Below are 19,865 nucleotides of genomic sequence, written 5' to 3' on the forward strand. Positions count from 1 at the left end.
ATTACAGAAAAGAGCAATTAGTCTGCATTTGGTAAAATGGCACAATGATTGCTATGCCAATCATTTCATCTGCAGTTAAAAATTCACTACAATATCTGAGTTAGTAAATTAGCATCTTATGGCGTGGCAACTGTTAGTTTAATAACCCTCCTCTCTTTCCACATCGAGACCACAAGGACAATTCACACCTCTTTTGAATCTGTAATTTCAAAAACAGGCTGTTCCTCTTCAGTTATGCGATTAAAAATTTGGAAAGTTGATAAACGACCCTCTGGAAATGTTTTGCATGAATGCCACACAGCCACCACAACAGAGAATCAAGGATTCAGGAGTCGTGATTTCTTGCTCTACATTGCAACAGACTTCAAAGGAGGTTTGGGCGTACCAATTACAAGAGCAGCAAAGGGTTGAAAAGAGTAACTTCTCAGACTGTTACAATTTTAATGGCAATGGTTTGCTGCTGATATACTGTGAGGGAGGGCTCAGATTTAGTGTGATCCAGCCTTCAGTTGTTCTGCCACTTTGTGAAATAGGCTGAGTGTGTCATGACAACCCCAATCACCCCACAAGTGTGTGCTAATAAGTAGTGCTGTCATTAAAGAGCTATATCTTCAAGACGGAAGAGGAGGACATGGATGTAACAGGCTGCAGAATCTAATGCAACAAATTAATATTTATGTAAAGTTTCAAGTTGCATATGTTGAGAAAATGTGCACAGTTCTGCCCCTAGCTAATGGTCAAACTTTTGTTTTTGTTTTTTTTTTAAAGGTTGATGCTGATATTTCAAAAGCATGTTGGGCGATATAATGCTTATACTGTATGTATAATGGGATTTAAAAATAGCAAAAAAAAGATGCACAAAAAATTGCTGAATTTTAGGGTCATTGACAAAAAGGTTATCCCAGGTGATAAAAATGAGAAATCATTTAAACAAACCTTTTACACACAATCTAGTTTAAAACACACGTTAAGTACTGTTTGTAAAAATGTAATTTTTGTGTTCAATTTGGTTACATATTTTTTTGAAAAACAGCATTTTCTTCAAAACAAAATTTATTTAATTACTTAAATGTCATGTGGTGTAACCATAAAGTAAACTGTATTAAAATACTTTCCTTGCACCTTGAATAGATGAGAGTGTACACAACTTAATAATTCATTTAAAAAAGTTTTTTTCAAGTTATAATATATATATATATATATATATATATATATATATATATATATATATATATATATATATATATATATATATATACATATATATATAAATGCTTCACTGCTTATTTTTCAACAAAATAATAATAAAACAAATCTGATATTCTGAAAAAAACTAAATTCAAAGTCATTTCGATTTTTTTTTCTGGGGCTTAAAGCAGGGCTCTATGCTAATTATGTGTTTAGGAGCACCTGTGCCCCCAAGTTAAAATTTGTAGGGGCAGAGTCAAAAATGTAAGGGCACAATTACAGTAAAAAAAACATTAAATAAAATAAGAGAAAATGTAACATTACTGTTTTACAACATATGCATAAGCAGATGCTGAAAAAAAATTGAATTAAGAATTACTAAAGCAATCTGCAACATAATATATAGGCCTACTTGATAAATGACAAAAACACACATTAGACATCTTCACTGATAAACTTTTTCAAGTGTATATTAATCTCATACTCGCCATGATGCAACAGCTGATGCAGCTGATCACCTTTTGAACAGCTGTCAAACAAAGATGAATTGGTAATGCTTTATAATATAATTATTATAATTAGTTATTAGCAAACATTGCTTAACAGATCAGTTCATGAACATTTAAATATGAATATACAGGGAAATATATCAATCAAACATTCATGACATCCATAACTATTTGAATGTGTTTTATCTTATGATCTGTTAAGCATTATACAAAAATGAACAATGCTTGTTAAAATTATTAATGACATGCCTTCTTTGAGGTGCACATAAACTACCTCACATTTTATTGACACTGTGATTTAGTCCTATTAAGGTGAAGGCTTTGCTTCAGTATATGTGGCTACTAAGAGCAATCCTTCAATAAAATAACAATAAACAATAAAAATAATATTCAATAAAAAGCCTAAATAGGGCCTGGGTAGCTCAGTGAGTAAAGACGCTGACTACCACCCCTGGAGTTCGTGAGTTCGAATCCCAGGGCATGCTGAGTGACTCCAGCCATGTCTCCTAAGCAACCAAATTGGCCCAGTCTCCTAAGCAACCAAATTGGCCTGGTTGCTAGGGAGGGTAGAGCGACATGGGGTAACCTCCTCATGGTCGTTATAATGTGGTTCGCTCTCGGTGGGACGTGTGGTGAGTTGTGGGTGTATGCCGCGGTGGATGGTGTGCAGCCTCCACACGCGCTATGTCTCCATGGTAACACGCTCAGTCCGGGTGGTGGAGGACGAATCTCAGTTGCCTCCGCATCTGAGACCGTCAATCCACGCATCTTATCACTTGGCTTATTGAGTGCGTTACCATGGAGACATAGTGTGTGTGGAGGCTTCACGCTATTCACGCTAGTCTACGAACACATCTCACCATGCGCCCCACTGAGAGTGAACCACATTATAGCGACCACGAAGAGGTTACTCCATGTGACTTTACCCTCCCAAGCAACTGGGCCAATTTAGTTGCTTAGGAGACCTGGCTGGAGTCACTCAGAACACCCTGGATTCGAACTCGTGACTCCAGGGGTGGTAGTCAGCATCTTTACTCGCTGAGCTACCCAGGCCTCCATTTTGATGCTATTTTAAGGTCATGAGTTTTAATTGGGTGACAGATGTCACTCGCACTGGTGCTCTCAAATAATTTTCCATATTCGCACGGAGCAATTTTCACTCGCAAATGCTTTAGATACAACGCATCAGGGCAAAATGTAAACAAACTGATAAACAAACAATTAAATTGAACATGACTAATGACAGCAAGTTGTAATAACACAGTCACACAATTAGACAGTAATAACACAGTTAGAGAGGTATAATCTGCATCACCATTTCTCCTGCTGCAGGCACTGTGCGACACTTATCTGCCACTGATTGCTTTGCATCTTGTTTTTCTCTACAACACAGGGTAGACCCACACCACCAATCTCCTAAAGTATGTCTCCTCATAAAGATGCTTCTGTCTGCCTCAACAGATGCATCTCTATTCCGTACTGATTCTGTGCCACTTATTTTACTTGAGATCAAAAGGTAGTTCAGAATGCATGCCAAGGTTGGTGTGCAAGATCTGCTACAGTCTTTAAAACGGCACAAAAGCTCTTTAGGTGGGTGTCTAACCCCAGAGTGTCTGCACTCAATGCTCAGTGACTAAGAGGGCCACTGATGAGACATCCAATGCTCCGGAAACACAAGATGTGTTTAATGCAAAGACAGCCAGAGAGAAAGCTTGTCGGTGCCAAGGCTTGAGTGTTGAACAAGCCTGGAGCAACTGACAGACCCACTGGAGAGAAAGGCCTTTGCTCTGAAACACTGGCATAGACTGCTGCAGTGCTGTATAACAGACATCTTGATATAACGATTTTGCTCTGATGGGAAATCTCACTAATAGGAAGTGTGAATTTCACTCTAATAATACCTTGGATCTTGACATTTCAGATCATAAAATAAATTGAGCCACCCACCAGTTTACTGTGTAAGTAAAAGCACTTAAACAACAGTCTTTATTAACTTCATGAACCATGTAGTGACATAACCAAAGGTACCATTCTAACATGATCACACAGGAAGTCGGCGTGTTGTTTCCGAGAGATCCGGTACCCTAGGATTGGCCACATTATGCCGACTCACCATCAAGCACCATCTCCTGTCACGGTCCTGTCACTGTCAGTCTGGGTTTTGGTCTGACAGGACCGTGGCATCATCTTCCCATGTCTGTCTTTGTGTGAGCGCGGTTTGGGTTGTATTCCCTGCCGTGCGCTCATCGGTCAGTCTTGTTTCATGTCTGGAGCATGGTGTCTAAATCCTGACCCTTCTGTCTGGTCCGGTTTTGGTTTCGGGATCCGGACACTCATGTTCCATGTCTTGTCCTGTATTGGCGTGAGTGCATTGCGCTTGTCATCTTGGTGGCATGCACTCACGTCAATTACCTATGTCTGTCTCTAGCGACCGCGCATTGTGCTCGCTTTGCGCTGCGTGCCTGGGTTGCGAGCTGTCTTCACGTTGTGCTGAGGTTCGGTCACTTTGGTCTGAGGTTTTGAGTTTGTGTGTGGCCGAACTCTCGCACAGGTGTCCTGTCTTGTTTTTGTCGCCTGTTGTGTGCATCGCGTGGCGTTTGCCTCGCGATGTATGCTCAGGTTTCGTTTAGTGTGAGAATGCATGTTTCCAGTCTTGTGTGCTTATTTGTTCCAGTCGGTCGGTGTCATCAAGTCGGTCTTGTGTGTGTTTGGTCTTGTTTCAAGTCGGTCCTGTTCCCGGTTCATTCTCCCATCCCTGCCTGGTCCAGTTGGTCCTGGGTCAAATTCTTCTCCAGGCTGGATTATATTATTCCCCTACGGGGTAGTTAATGTTTGTTTTTCCCCCTTGTGGGAGTTTTGGTTTGTTTTCCCCCTTTTGGTTATATTAATAAATCCTTTGTTTTTAAAACTCTGCGTTTGGGTCCTGCCTCTGCATTCCGTGACATCTGCTATCAGACATTTTTGCATCGACTACAGTGTTTACCTTCCCCTGTGGTGCGAACAGAAGCAGGTTGCGTCAGCAGCATGGGAGACCCGAGTTTGGATTCGGTGTTTAAACCAGGAAGTAAACATGCTCGCATTATTAGTGACGAGTGCGATTCGGAGGTTGCATTGTTCCCTCTATCATTACATTTTTTTCAAAACTGATGGTTTGGTTTGGGGTTTGGGTTAGGTTAGGGTTAAGGCCGGTTTATACTTCTGCGTCAAACCTACGCAGTAGGCTCCGCATAGTGGCCAACACGTTGGTTTGCATTTACATTTCTGCATTGGTGTGTCTGTGTTGGTTTATGAGTACACTGCCAAAAATGCTATTGTACTGACAGAAAATGTTGCCTACAATGCAGAGAGACAATAAATCAGGCATATGGTATGCTTGCTTTTGAGTTGCTTAAATAATAATAGATCAATATTGTGGTATAAATTTGAATACATTTATAAATAACTGCTTGCTTAACCAACACACAGTGGGTTTCATTTTAAAGCTTAGAATCTTTAAAATGCATTTAGGCAAAATAATCAACTCTTAACAGGTGCTTTTTTAATCTGCTGACAAATACAAAAGTGTTATTTGTCATAACTTATGAAATAAGATTACTTACTGCACCATACTGTCAATCATACTGTCAAAACACCATACAAACCAGAAAGTTCTCGAGTAGAATATGCCAAGTATTTTGTTACTCACATTACCAGATATACAACAAAGTGCACAGCTATATAATCACAGCTGTTGTCGTCTGTGTCGCCACGATATGCAGTTACATATTTGAAGTGGTGCATGTCAGGCTATGGTGTAGGTTTGATGCAGAAGTATAAATCTGCCTTTAGGGTTAGCCTAGCCCAGTGTTTTGCATTTTGTTAAACCTACTGTTTCCTAATTCACAGTGAGATCAGTTTGCGCACTGTAAAGGCATGAATTTAACTTTTTTTGGGTAATCGGTACATTAAAAGTGGTTTCACATATAGTACGTTTTATACTAACCAAACCCAGTTCAGTTAAAAGTGAACCAAAAAGGGAACCAGCTGCAAATGACCTCAGTGCTTTTGGTGTTCACAATGTAAGTGGACTTAAAAGTGCACCCAGTTTCTTTTTTGGTCCTCTTAGCAACACAATGACACACAACTAGACCTTCGTAAATCTTCTGTCTTGTGTAAGGACAAAAAGTCATATCCTGGAAATATTTGTCCAAATCACAAAGCATGTTCATATTTTTCTCTAGAGAGCCCACTGGGCTTTTATACTTGAGTGCATCAATTTCCTTTACCTGCAAAGACCCTGGGAGGCTTGCATATAACATTAGTCCTTTTTAACACCTTATTTGCTGTCATATACTGCTTGATTGCTGCACAAAACAAAGCTTTCTAGCTAACTAACATGCACCATATAGAGCATGTGCATCACCAGAGATCGTAGACAGAAAAGTCCTGCTGTCACTCAATGTATGGCCCATTACAAAGTTACCTCCTTTGATGCACCTGGTACTGCAGAAACAGCTGACACGAAAATTACAGCAACAGCTGACTTTAACAACCAGTACACTACTAAAGTAGTGTGCGAAAAGAGGCAGAATGAGGTTGAAATGCAGTGAAACGTGATGGAATGTAGGGCAATAGTGTATTACCCTAAACATGACATGACAAACACAGGGAGCAGACGCACATACAGCTGGTGATGGCAGGCAAGCATGACATCGAGATGGACGCGCCAGTCAAAAATCGATAGTTACTTGATCTGAGTCAAGCTTTATGACGTAATCTCAGTAAACTGATATCAGCCGTCACGTTTATAAACGTATGAGAGCAGGTTTTAAGAAAAATGTGCTGCTCCGCAGACACACTTGAAAAGCATATCATGGTTTTGAGCACAGGCTCTCAACCGACGAGTTTGTGCGCAGAATAGTCTTCAACGCACTGGCTTGGAAGATAACTGGTTGTTTTTATATCAACGCGCACGATTACAGCACGCATATTGAAGCGTGACGTCATGTGTCATACAAATGATGTCATATAAAAGCACACAAAGTGCTTGACCTACATGTTTTATCTGCCAACTCTATCTTAGCACGAACAAAAATCAGATTCACGGTCACCATATGAAAACGATATTCACAGCTCGCGCTGTTCGGTCACGCGTCGTTTGCGCGAGCTGCGTTCAGCGTTCCATCATCACGAAAACAGAGAGCCTCGCGCCCCCTCTTCTTCTCCACTTACCGGATTTGAAAAACGCCGCTATGTCGGCCGCCTCATTAGATGTATCCTCTCCCTCCCCCGAATTCATCCTCGAATGAAAAACTCCCAAAACAAACGGACTGGTGTGGGTTTTTCCGAAATGAAGAGCCTGGTCAGGATTAAATCCGCTTTATTGAAAAGCAAACAGCGGCGTGCGTGGATTCGAGCCTGAACTCGCTAAGCACGGACCCTCCATCTTGGCTTTCGTTTGAGAGGTGTCGGTACCGATCGGCGGCGCTCCTGAGTTTCAACGGGGGGAGGAGGGGGATGATGAGGATGGAGGGAGGGGAGGTCTTCTGCAATAAGGGGGTCTCCAGGAATCCCCTACTATCCCACACGCCCCCACCCCCACAGACCATCTCAGCTGTATTACAAGCTGTAAACATATATATTTACAAAATATATGCATATGTACTAAACATGCTCAGACGCAATTAGGTGCTTAGACACAAATAAATAGCTTATATGCCGCTTATGGGTGGAAATGTTGGCATATCGTGAGCCATTTGCATCATGATGCATGCCAACCATATACTTTCTAAGGAATACAGTCATACAACAGTGATACATGATGCAAAGCCGCAATATTGTTGTAATATTAATACAGCAGTATATTTACCTAGCTGTTCACAGACCTAACGTCTAATGAGATGAAAACTGAAAACTAAAACAATTGCGTCCTCTAGTGAGGGTGCTCGAGAATTACACCGGTACAATAGCGCCTCTAGAGAGTGTGATTAAGAATTGCAGTAGGTAACAAACTCGGACAAACACTTCGCAATTATCACTGCATCCGTGCAAGTTTGATGCAACGTCGGCACATTTCTGAAATATCATTTATTTAAACTTTAAATCTGATGAAATGCGTTTGGTTTATATTAGCTGCATTTCAATGATCCGGCCCCTACAGTAACGTAACAACAAAAATGTACATTTAAACAGTACAGGTTCGCATATATATATATATATATATATATATGCTCTTTATATGGAATTAAACAGTTGCGTCCTCTCTCTCTCTCTCTCTCCCTCTATTCTGTCCTCTGGTACTGACCCAGGCTCGGGCAATTTCGTTTTAGCCCTGAAAACGTTACCCCTGACGTCGGCATCTCCATGGTAACTGCTAACAACAATTTACAAAGGAGAAAGTAAAAGTGTTATCTGGGCGTCGCATTCACAGCATGGTCAACACTAAAATCCCTCCGGACTCCGAGAAGACAGCAGCAGGCCATGGAAGACCATAGTTCAGCTTTAAGATGAGATTTACAAACCTATAAACTTCTTAAAAGGTCAATAGAGAGAGAGATCATGGCTTTGAATGTCCGGTCAATGAAGTCAAACATCAGATCTAGAGGGAGGCACCAGCCATCTGCTCCTGTGGAGAACATCAAAGAGATGCAGGTCTGATCAAATTCACTTTGTCACATTATATTTTTATAGTCACACACACTCAAGTTATTATTTTACAGTTGTGTGGGTTCAATCCACAGGCTTGCAGTTTCTTCTAATTAGCTCTGAAGGATCAACAGCAGCCCAGACTTTCTTTTTATTATTATGTTGGCTTGACAAATCCAAACTACTGGTCTACAAACTTTGTATAGGGTCTTTATTGCCATTCAGAAGAAATGTATTCCAGTTTCGAATCAGTAGATGGCAGCAGAACTTTACCAAATTTGCAAATAAAAGCTTAAAACCCAAACGGAAATAAGCCACAACACAAATAAATGAAGCCACAGCACAACAATATTATCAGAAAATAAAACATGTATAGAAATGCTGTACTTATCTGTCCTGAAGTGTTCTGGACAATGCATACCTGGTTTGGTTTCTTCCAGAACTCTCATTGCACATAACTTAATTTTACACCTTTGGAAATGTTGATAAAGTTATATTCAAAGGGACATTTCTAGCATACATAGAGTCTCTTCTGTCTAGATATCCACGATGGAAACCCATTACACGTTGACCTGGTGGGAAACTTCTCTTGTTAATGACTTGTAGTGGGACAACCAGCTTCTTCCGAGAAGCCTCATGATCTCGCATGCTTTAACACAACCCCTATGCAGTGCAAATGTTAATAACTAACACCACTGGTCTGAGATGCATCCCAGAGGACAATGTTAGATGTTGCTCTTTTATAACTCTTTCATTAGGAGATGAAGTGACCATTTATTATGGTTAAGTATCAACTTTCTCTCATATGTTTCTCTTAAAAGTCTTAAGGTGTAATGAAACTAAAACAAAATGAGATGATTGTTGATGCAAAGTAAGAGTATAGACCTTATTCACAGTAGTGCCATTTTTTTATTTTTGACGAGGCTATGAGGGAGAGACTTTTAGTCTCATCAATGGGCTGTACTGTTGTTTGAAGTGTTTGTGGATCGTTCCGCTGACTAAACATTGAACACATATCTTTCAAAGAAATTCATTAGACAAAAAAAAAAAAAAAGAAAACATGAGTTGTGGAAAATGAGATGTGATCTAGGAGCTTTATGATAGCTTTATACAGTGCATGTCATCGAAGAGATGTTAGGTCTACCAGAGTTGGGAGGGTTACTTTTGAAATGTATTCCACTACAGATTACAGAATACAAGCTGTAAAATGTCATTTGTAACGTATTCCGTTAGATTACTCAAGGTCAGTAACGTATTCTAAATACTTTGGATTACTTCTTCAGCACTGGTAGATTTTTTCACTTGTTTTGACTATAAAAACTCTGCCAGTACTGTAAGACAAAATACACATGTTAAAAATACATTCTCTGAAAAACCTAAATATCTTATGCAGTGTTGTTTCTAAAACAAGATCAATCAAACTCATCTTGTTTTAAGGATATTTAGATATTTTTACAGGAAAACAATAAAAAAATTATTATCAAGAATATGATTTTTGCCCTTATATCAAAGGTCTTACTAGAAAAAAGAAATTATGATCCAACGTGAATTTTCTTGATTAAAAAAATATGATCGTGCTTGGTAACGTGCATGTAAAATGGCTAGAAATAGCATTTTAGCTTAGCGTAAAGCTCACAATTTACACAAGGTTTATTTCTATTTCTTCTGCTCCAAACTTCAATCTTACTTCTCTGTCTGCTCGTTTGAATGTAACACATCATAAGAAAGTGTTTCACTTTGGATCACATCATTTATATGTATAAATGTTTTCCATCTGAAAGGACTAAATATGAAATGAAACAAATGACAATAAAATGCAAAGTAATCTCTTCAGTAATCAAAATACTTTTTGAATGTAACTGTATTCTAATTAGCAATTATTTAAATTGTAACTGTAGTGGAATACAGTAACTTATATTTTGTATTTTAAATACGTAATCCTGTTACATGTATTCCGTTACTCCCCAACCCTGAGGTCTACCCTCACAGCCTCATTTTCATTCCCGTCAAAAATCAAAGATGGCGGTATTGTGAATAATGTCTATAGGGTTCTGGAGGAGACCCAGGGTCTTTCCTCACAACAAAATTCTGAGAACCAGGAGACTTAAAGCTAAAGTGTATAATTTCTACCGCACTAGCATGAACAAAGGGAATTGGCAAACAGATTTCCCAAACACTCTCCTATTTTTCATTGACTGGACAAACAGTCCTGCTTCAAACTCAGGCCATTGGCTGAGCCAGTGTTGCTATGTTTGGATGATCAAACAAACATCAATGGTTTGATAGTGCCATAAAGTAACAGTGTTTACACTTTGAACATCTGGCTTAGAGTTGTCTCTGCATATAAGCTGGAACAGTAGAAAGCATTTTAAATGAATATTCCGGGTTCAGTACAAGTAAAGCTCAATCAACAGCATCTGTGGCAAAAAATTAATTACCACAATAAAAATAAAAAGAATAATTTTTGACTTGTGCCTCCTTTTCTTTAAAAGGCACTTACAATGAAAATAAATGGGGCAAATCAGTAAACATTAAAATACTCACTGTTTCAAAATTATAGCTAAAAGACATAAACAATAGGTGTGTTAACATGATTTTGGTGTGATAAAATCACTTAATAACCTTTTCTGTGTAAAGTTTTAGCCCATTTTACAACTTCGTTGCCATGACAATGTAATGTCAACAAACCCTAAAATGACGGTAAAAAATGACTTTAAAAATGACTGTAAAAGTTACTAAGATTTAAGCTCAAATAACACATTAGTTTGAGCAAAATAATAAATGTAAGTGCTTTTATAAAATTATAAGCTTCACATTTCTGCCTTTAAGCCTTTAAACAATTGGCACCATTCACTTGTAAGTGTCTCGCCATAACCTCAACTTTTGCTTCTTCTTTTTTTAAGAAAATGTTTTGTGGTAATCAACATTATGCCACAAATGCTGTTGATTGAGCTTAACTTGAATTGAACCTGGAATATTCCTTAAATGTGTATACATGCTGGACGAAGCCAAGCACATTTGTATTATCTAGGTCTGTTAGTCTGACTTCACAAATATCGGACTGGTACAAGTCTTTAACTTTAACTTCAGATAAATTACACACCTTTCACCTTTAAGAAAATCCCATGCAATTCCCATGCTTGTTTAGGTTAATGCTGGCTAGTGTTGTTTTGGTGTTGGTCTAGCTTGTGCACCAGCATAGCCTTGCTTTTTACCAGCAAAACCTAGCTGCTGAAGCTGGTTAACCAGCGTGGTCTTTCTGATGAAGCTTGTTAAACTAGTTTAAAAGCTTGGTTGGGACACCAGCACACCAGCATCCCATGCTAGGGGAACCAGCACCCAAAACATAACATAAGCTGTTGACCAGCAGTGCTGGTCTTTTCAGCAGGGAAGGTCTCCACTTTATGTAATTGCTGTCTTGGGGAAACAATTAAGAGGAGCTCTCATTTGTGTTTTTTCTATCTTTCGGAATGAAAACACCTCATCCATGAAACTGGACTGGATCCAATGTTTGCTGTAACCTGGGTGACAGACAGAATGAAATGCAAACAGTTATTGATCATATATTTAAGTCACTTGGAAACTCAGTCACTCATTTCTTATTTCATTTTGTCCATTCCTTTTCCCTGACTTATATATGATGAACATGTTAGTTTAAAACATTGGAGTTAAACGTCCATACTAGGCCTGATATATGTATGTTGTAAAGGTTTCCTTTCAGTATTTAATAGTGCAGAGCAATAATAAAACCAAAAGCAGCTTGGTCAATTATTATTATTATTACTATTATTTTATTTTATTTTTTACATTTTGATGATTTTGATACAAACCCGGCCATCATTGTCATATAAATGCTCCAATCATCAGCCCACGTGCATTATGGTTTTGCTGTGTATTATGGTATTATTATGGTATTATTAATTATTATTATTATTATGGTATATGGTATTATGGCATTATGGTATTACTTTGTATGTGTACAACGGATTCAGAATAGCATAACTCCATACTAGTCTTACATTTTCAGCAATATTTAGTATGCATAATATTTCATGATATGCAAATTGTTGGCATGGAACAACAGAGCACACTGCAATCATTGCATAATGCATTCTATTTCACAAACCGTTTTTAAAACAATAGTAGGCAGTTTATTTACTCTTCATTCAGTGGCAGCATCCGAAAGCTGAAAAATGCTGCCTTCAGTTGAGGTAGGGTGAAAATAAGGTGCCTTTGAAGGTGTTCTGAGACCAGTTTCCTTAAGAGGTTAATTCATACAAAAACACTGTTGGTTAAGCCATTAACTGAACAGGAAGCAAAGCACTAAAGCAGCTGCCTTAGCCATCAGATGTGGCCAGAAAGTAGTAAGCTAGTTTTCAGTGCAACCATAACAAGTGAGTTCTCCTTATTAAAAGACAACACACCTTTAATACATTACACCTGTGCAGTAAGAGGTCTCTGAGTAAAGATCGATTGCTCATGTACAGGTAAATATACTAGTGTACTCGTTAGTGCTGATGGAAATCATTATTGTTTTTTTGCACTTGTACAAGGTATTTTCTTTTGTTAGGCCCTGAGCCTTATGCCTGACTCAGTACTTGAGGATACCAAGTGGACTGAACTCTGTTAATGTGTAAAAGTGTGTACTGTAAGTGTGTGTGTGTGTGTGGGCAGGTTTAAGTGATTTACGAGGACTTTTTTTTAGGTTACAAACTGGTAATTACAAGGGTATTATGCTATAATTGTGGTTTATGAGGACATTTCTAGTTTCCCCTTAAGTCAAATCGCTTAAAAAACATACTAAACGATGTTTTACTGAAAATGTAAAAATGCTAAAAGTTTTCAGTGAGGGTTAGGTTTAGGGATAGGTTTAGGGGATATAATCTATAGTTTGTGCAGTATAAAAATCATTATGTTTATGGAGAGTCCTCATAATGATAGCTGCACCAACATGTGTGTGTGTGTGTGTGTGTGTGTGAATGGTGGCATGTGTGTATGTCCTTTGCATAATTTAGCAGGAGACTCTTGTTACATGGGCCCATCGCAGTAGGAAGATCCCATTAAAAAAAATTAAAATCATTGCCACTGTGAAATATTCATATCTTTGTGATCATTTTCCTTGTATTAAATGCTCAGGCTCCCCATGTGAGCACACAGTATTCTGTGATTCTGCATTGATAGTGGCATGTGAGATTGATGGCTCTAAATTGGTTGGTATAGCAATGACTTATATCTGACTTGCTGCTGCTGGAAATCATTTGAGCACTCATTGAGATAGTTTCAAGAGCTTTTGCATGGTCTCTAAAATGATGCCTTGTGCTACAGTGCATGTAACATATACACTCACTGAGTACTTTATTAGGAACACTGTGGTCCTAATAAAGTGCCAAATGTGGTCTTCTGCTGTTGTAGCCCATCCACCTCAAGGTTGGACATTGTTGTGCATTCTGAGATGCTATTCTGCTCACTACAATTGTACAGAGCAGTTATCTGAGTTACCGTAGCCTTTCTGTCAGCTCGAACCAGTCTGGCCATTCTCCTTTGACCTCTCTCATCAGCAAGGCATTTCCGTCCACAGAACTGCCGCTCTCTGGATGTTTTTCGTTTTTTGCACCATTCTGAGTAAACTCTAGAGACTGTTGTGCCTGAAAATCAGCAGTTACAGAAATACTCAAACCAGCCTGTTTGGCACCAAAAATCATGCCACGGACGAAATCACTGGTTGATGTGAACATTATCTGAAGCTCCTGACCTGAATCTGCATGATTTTATGCACTGCACTGTTGCCAAATGATTGGCTGATTATATAATCGCATGAATAAGTAGCTGTACATGTCTTCCTAATAAAGTTCTCAGTGAGTATATTTTTCACAATATGGTCATGAGAATCTCATAATGACATAATTAAATCTTTTTTTTTATTTCTTTTTTTATTGCAGAGTTCAATGAAAATAATGTCACAATGAAAATAAATAACTAATAATAATTATAATTAAAAAAAAACTTAACGGCCCTAAAAAGGGTTTAATTTCTATATGCTAAATATGCAACATTTCTTGTTTGTTTCTTTTGTTTTTGGAGTACAGTAGGACCAAGATTTTTTTATTAACAAGTTTTGTGAGAATTACCCAGTAGATGATTAAATGTTACAAATAAATGTAAACCAGAAAATCATAAACCAGACTTGGGGGTGCAGGCTCTTGGGTCAGTAAGCAACTGCCAACATGGGAATCACCTGTTACATTTATTTTAGAAAATGCAGAAATATACAGTAGCTACTTATTATTACTATTATTATTATAAAAACCTGCTCTAAATTTTAGTCAGTGTTGAAAAGAAAAATTTGAGAATTATATAATATCACTTACTTTTGAACCTCTGTGATTCTAACCCAGTTTCTTTCTAATTAGAATAAAATTAATTTGTATTCATGAGCCTGTAGGCCAGTTCAACCAGCTGTGAATGGTCATATGTTACTAGGCCATTCAAATTATGCAGATGCCCCTTCACAATACAAATGAATAGCTGACTTGTCTTCTGAGGGTCTTAGTGATGAAAAAGTGAGTGATTGTGTAGAGGTGTAAAGATTTCCTCTCATCCTTCAGAAGTTCTGTCTGTAACTGTATCCTTAACAACAATAGTAAATTTAGCCCTATATGCTAGTTGATATCTGAGAAGGGCTAATCATGACCTGTTGTTAACCACCTCCAGGACAGGTGTCCACCCAACACCAAAGCACCAGTTAGAGAGACACTAAAGGGGAAAACAATGTCCTAATTTGAAGGAGTTAGAACTAGATTTCAATAATTTACTTATGGCAACAGCACTGTTTTGTGATATCATGCAGTGTTTTATTAAACTGGAATTTATTTGAACACTAGGCTTTACTCAAGGTTGAGATGCTGCCCCAAACACCTGACTTTCAAAACAAGGTAAGATGAACCTTTGCTTCTCATGTTTACTGTGCTTGTCGAATATCAAAAGAACCAAGAAGAGTCGCCATGATGTATTTGCTTACACAGAGTTTTGTGACTCAGAGCATTTAAATTTTATTGTCTAAAATTTTGCCTGTTTTATGAAGTGTAAGCAAGTTAGACAAATTAGAATGAAGGCATATGTTTAGAAAGAATTGAGAATGTAGTGCTGTCATGATTTGCCTTGTTATAATATAGACTTTCATAATTCATAATGGAAAAGTTATTTATTCATCACATAGGTTTAACTCATATGAGACAGCAATTAATGAGATTATGCTTTATAAGTTTTTTTTTATTTATTTATTTTTTGAGCGTTTAAAATAATTTTATTTTAAATTGCTCTAAAATAGTTTGTGGAAAAGTTCAATGCATAATTAGTCATCAATTTTTGATTAGATTTAGATTTGATGAGCCATTTTAGATTGCAAAGTGGTGCAATAGTTACATTCATGTGTAGTCTTTAGTTTTAAACCTTATACCTGCAAGTACCACACAACACTTTAAGTGGGGTCAACAACTCCTCGACCAAAAGAGGATTAGAAAGATGTCATTCAGACAGGGCTCTGTCACTCATTCAGCAGTATAACAGAAAAGGGCTGTTATACACTCTGCTTGTGTGAAATTGGGACTATTACACTCCTACTGCAAGATGTAGCAGTGGTAGCTAACTGTTGTGTCTGTTGGTGTATCCCAAATCACATACGTCTTCACTATTCTACGCCATTTTGTAGTGTAAGAGTATCATGTTTACACTGAAAATGCAGCAGAAAATAAGTGTACTATGTGAACACGGATGATGTAATTCTTCAACTGAAATAATGGAGTGTGGAATGTTGGACAATTCATGTACTCAGCAGACACGACTTGCCCTACGTAGCCAAAGGAGCAGGGTTACCTGGCCTGAAAAAAATATTGAAAGACAGTGCCTTACAAATGTGAGTTGAATGCTTAATAACCATCCCCCACTGTGTGAATATGCACATTATTTGAGATATAAGTGTTGGACAGTGGTTGGCTAACATGCTAAAGCTAGCAGCAACACATTGCATGCGTTAAAAAACTATTTTCAATATATTCCACATTAAATAAATAACTATGACATTCTGTCTTACAGAGCCCATAAGAGTACAGGAATGGAATTTATTTTATGAAATAGCTTTGTGTTCCCATGCAATACAATTTTTGGTTCCCTCACAATACATTTTGCGTTCCTTTGCAATAGTTTCACATTCTCTTGCACTTATTTTGGGTGCATTTGCAACAGTTTTATCCATAATCTATTTACACAGTATGGTTAATTTTAGAGTTTTGGTTTTCCTGTATTACGTTTTTACAACAAATGTCTTAATTAAAATATGGATTTTCCGATTCATTGCAAACTTCATTTGAATGATCTCGATATCGATTCTTAAATCCCAAGATCGATCTTTTAATCTATGTGCAACCCTTTACTACAGTGAGAGGAAATCACTCGCATTAGCAACCAAATTTACCGCTATGTTACTTAAATGTATATTTTTGGCAACTGGCTGGTAAATGTTTGCATTTCACTCAACAGTAATTGTGTAGTGTAGTGATGGAGTATTCAGCAGCGAGATCCTTTCACTACATGTTGAGAGTAAAAGTTGTCCAAAAACTAGATCCACGACCCATCTGTCATTGAATAATATCTCTTTTAATACCCTTTCAGTTCTCTACAGTCAGTTGTTGATAAAAATAAAAAAAATAAATATTGTAATCATGCATAGCACAAATGAGATAAAGCCATTCGAGTCTCTCTCATTAACATGCGCTCATCTACACGCTCTTTACAAAATGTTGTGTTTGTTAAAGAGACAGTACTGGTTTTAGCACGTTCAACAAATCAGTATAATTGCTTGTAAATAGTACAAATTGTGCAATTAAACAATAAACATGTACCAAAATATAAAATATGCAATACACACTCACTAAGCAATTTATTAAGTACACCTGTACACCTACTTATTCATGCAATTATCTAATCAGCCAATCATGTGGCAACAGTGCAATGCATGCAGTCATGCAGATACAGGTCAGGAGCTTCAGTTAATGTACACATCAACCATCAGAATGGGGAAAAAAATGTGATCTCAGTGATTTTGAACGTGGCATGATTGTTGGTGCCAGACGGGCTGGTTTGAGTATTTCTGTAACTGCTGATCTCCTAGGATTTTCACGCACAACAATCCCTAGAGTTTACTCAGAATGGTGCCAAAAAAAAAAAAAAACAAACAAAAAAAACATCCAGTGAGCGGCAGTTCTGTGGACAGAAACGCCTTGTTTATGAGAGAGGTCAATGGAGAATGTTCAGACTGGTTCGAACTGACAAAGTCTACGGTAACTCAGGTAACCGCTCTGTACAATTATAGTGAGCAGAATAGCATCTGAGAATGCACAAGGTGTCGAATCTTGAGGCGGATGGGCTACAACAGCTGAAGACCACGTTGGGCACTTTATTAGGACCACAGTGTTCCATGCTAGGTGAGTGTAAAATCATATTTATTGATTGAATATATGGATTTGTTCATTTGAAAAAAGCTAAAATGTGAAAAAATGATGAAAAACTAATAATATATAATTAGTAAAATTTATATTTTCTTAATGTACCTAGTAAGAAGGTCCTCTGTATAATTAACAGCATTAGCTGGGAGATAATTTATTTCATATGTAAGCAAAAGGGACATTATAACATATAAATGTACCCATATGAATCGATATCGTATCAAAATCGGAATCTGTATCAATACCCAGGCCTAGAGGAAATGCAAAGCTATTTCAGAAAATAAATTCCTTTCTTGTCCTATAAGGGGCTCTGTACATTCTTCAATGGAAGAAGTGAAATTTTGATTATTGCTGATGCAGCTCTTTTTCCATACTATGAAAGCGAATGGTGTCTGAGGCTGCCAGTCTCTAATATTCTGTCTAGCATGTCCTTGTGTTCCAAGAAAGTTATACGGTTTTGAAACAACTTAAAGGTGAATTAATAATGACAGAATTTTCATTTTTGAGTGAACTTTCCCTTTAAGTTATTGTTTAAATATGTTTTTTAACTTGTCTTTGTGGCACAGCAATTCCCAAGGTCTTTACTGCTCTTTGTTGACACAGGCTGTCACGTTCATTTGCAGATTGTTGGACAAGATTATCCCTTAACTAAGGTTATCCCTTTATTTGTTTGCTGTGTTCTGTTGCTAGGTGACCGATGGCATTTCAGGCGTTATCATTTATTTCCAGTTGTTTTGGCATTGGCAGTCATGGTTGAGGAGGCACTGGCCTGTCATTCATTCACACGCTAACCAAACACTCCCATTAGCTCCAGAGGTCAACTACTGTGTATGTTTCTGCTTGCCCAGGCTTGTTACCCCCTGTTTGCTTTGGTGTTTGACCCTACACTGGGTTATAAATCTTCATCCACTTCTTCCACTGTCACCTTTGGTGGTTTCACTTGCCTTCAGAGTCTGTACCCATGTCTTACTTAACTTGACAAAAAAACATGGAGGGTCGAGTGTTTGGTATCATTGTAAAGAAATCTTTTACATTTTTTTAATTATATAGATTATGATATCTTCTGAGACTCTCAGCCTAAGAAAATGCTGAAGAATCACCAAAAAAAAAAAATAAAAAAAATAAATGCCAGAAATGACTTTTTTATCTTATTTTTCTTATTTGACATTATATACCTCTAAGTGTTAATAAGGAAGCTCCAAAAACTGATTTTGTTTTGTTCCCAATCATGCCAACTGTAACTGAGAAAAATGTTTTGTTGATACGACAAAGCAATCAAAAGTCCTAGCATTACAAAAATTATTTATCATAGTGTCCAAAAATGTATCAATGTGTCCAAAAGACTTTCCAAACAAATAAAACATGGTAATTGTACATAAGAACTAATTACACATGCAAACACAACAATTACTAAAGGTATGCATAGCATGGAGACATTATTTTAGTAATGAGATTTCACAGAATGAGTGCCTTTTGACTCAACATGTTTGCATCATTGAGTCTGTGTCATTAACATGGTGTTATCTCCTGGTGGCCATATGTAACACTGTGCTTCGCGTGGATTATCTAATGATCTATGCATCCGATTACCTTTTGTGGGCTCATTTGAAAGATAATCACCTCCTAAGTAATGGTATGTGATATTTTATGTTCCGTTTATTTTTTGTGGAGTTAAAAGTGAAAATGTAGCATATAAGCAACACCAACATAATTGTCAAAGACATATACTTAGCTATTACTCGCTATAATTTTGTCTGTGAGTAAAACAAATAGGTTGGTTGTATTCTACTCTTTGAGAGCTTTCCAACAACATATGACACATGGCTATTTGATAAGATTGATGTTTTTACTGATTGAAATACTATGTACAGTGCACATTTTGTTTTGATAAATTATCAAAACGGAACACTTCTGTTTGTCTTCACATTTCAAAGCACTTGTTCAGTTTCAATCATAATGCCTGCATGCATTGTAAAGTAGAGCTTCTAAGCTTTCAAACAATACCTATTTTGTGTTGGTCAAGACTAGTTATCAGTATTTTGCC

At 37.5% G+C, this 19,865-nt stretch overlaps 2 protein-coding genes across 6 annotated transcripts in view; one reads left to right on the plus strand and one right to left on the minus strand.

Moving 5' to 3' along the window:
* triob (trio Rho guanine nucleotide exchange factor b) overlaps window positions 1-7,104 on the minus strand; it is a 237,687-nt gene extending 230,583 nt beyond the window's left edge. For all 5 annotated transcript variants that reach the window (XM_051720104.1, XM_051720103.1, XM_051720101.1 and 2 more), the window contains exon 1: window positions 6,909-7,104. In XM_051720104.1, coding sequence (XP_051576064.1) covers window positions 6,909-6,975 — 67 coding nt within the window. In that variant the 5' untranslated portion in view covers window positions 6,976-7,104. The remainder of the gene's footprint in view (window positions 1-6,908) is intronic.
* A 1,130-nt stretch (window positions 7,105-8,234) lies between these two features.
* Window positions 8,235-19,865, plus strand: part of dnah5 (dynein, axonemal, heavy chain 5) — a 234,836-nt gene continuing 223,205 nt past the window's right edge. Inside the window, exon 1 of the mRNA XM_051720100.1 lies at window positions 8,235-8,327. Within this exon, the coding sequence (XP_051576060.1) occupies window positions 8,235-8,327 (93 nt within the window). The remainder of the gene's footprint in view (window positions 8,328-19,865) is intronic.

The sequence above is a fragment of the Myxocyprinus asiaticus genome, chromosome 16, assembly GCF_019703515.2.
Source record: "Myxocyprinus asiaticus isolate MX2 ecotype Aquarium Trade chromosome 16, UBuf_Myxa_2, whole genome shotgun sequence".
Classification (NCBI taxonomy): domain Eukaryota; kingdom Metazoa; phylum Chordata; class Actinopteri; order Cypriniformes; family Catostomidae; genus Myxocyprinus; species Myxocyprinus asiaticus.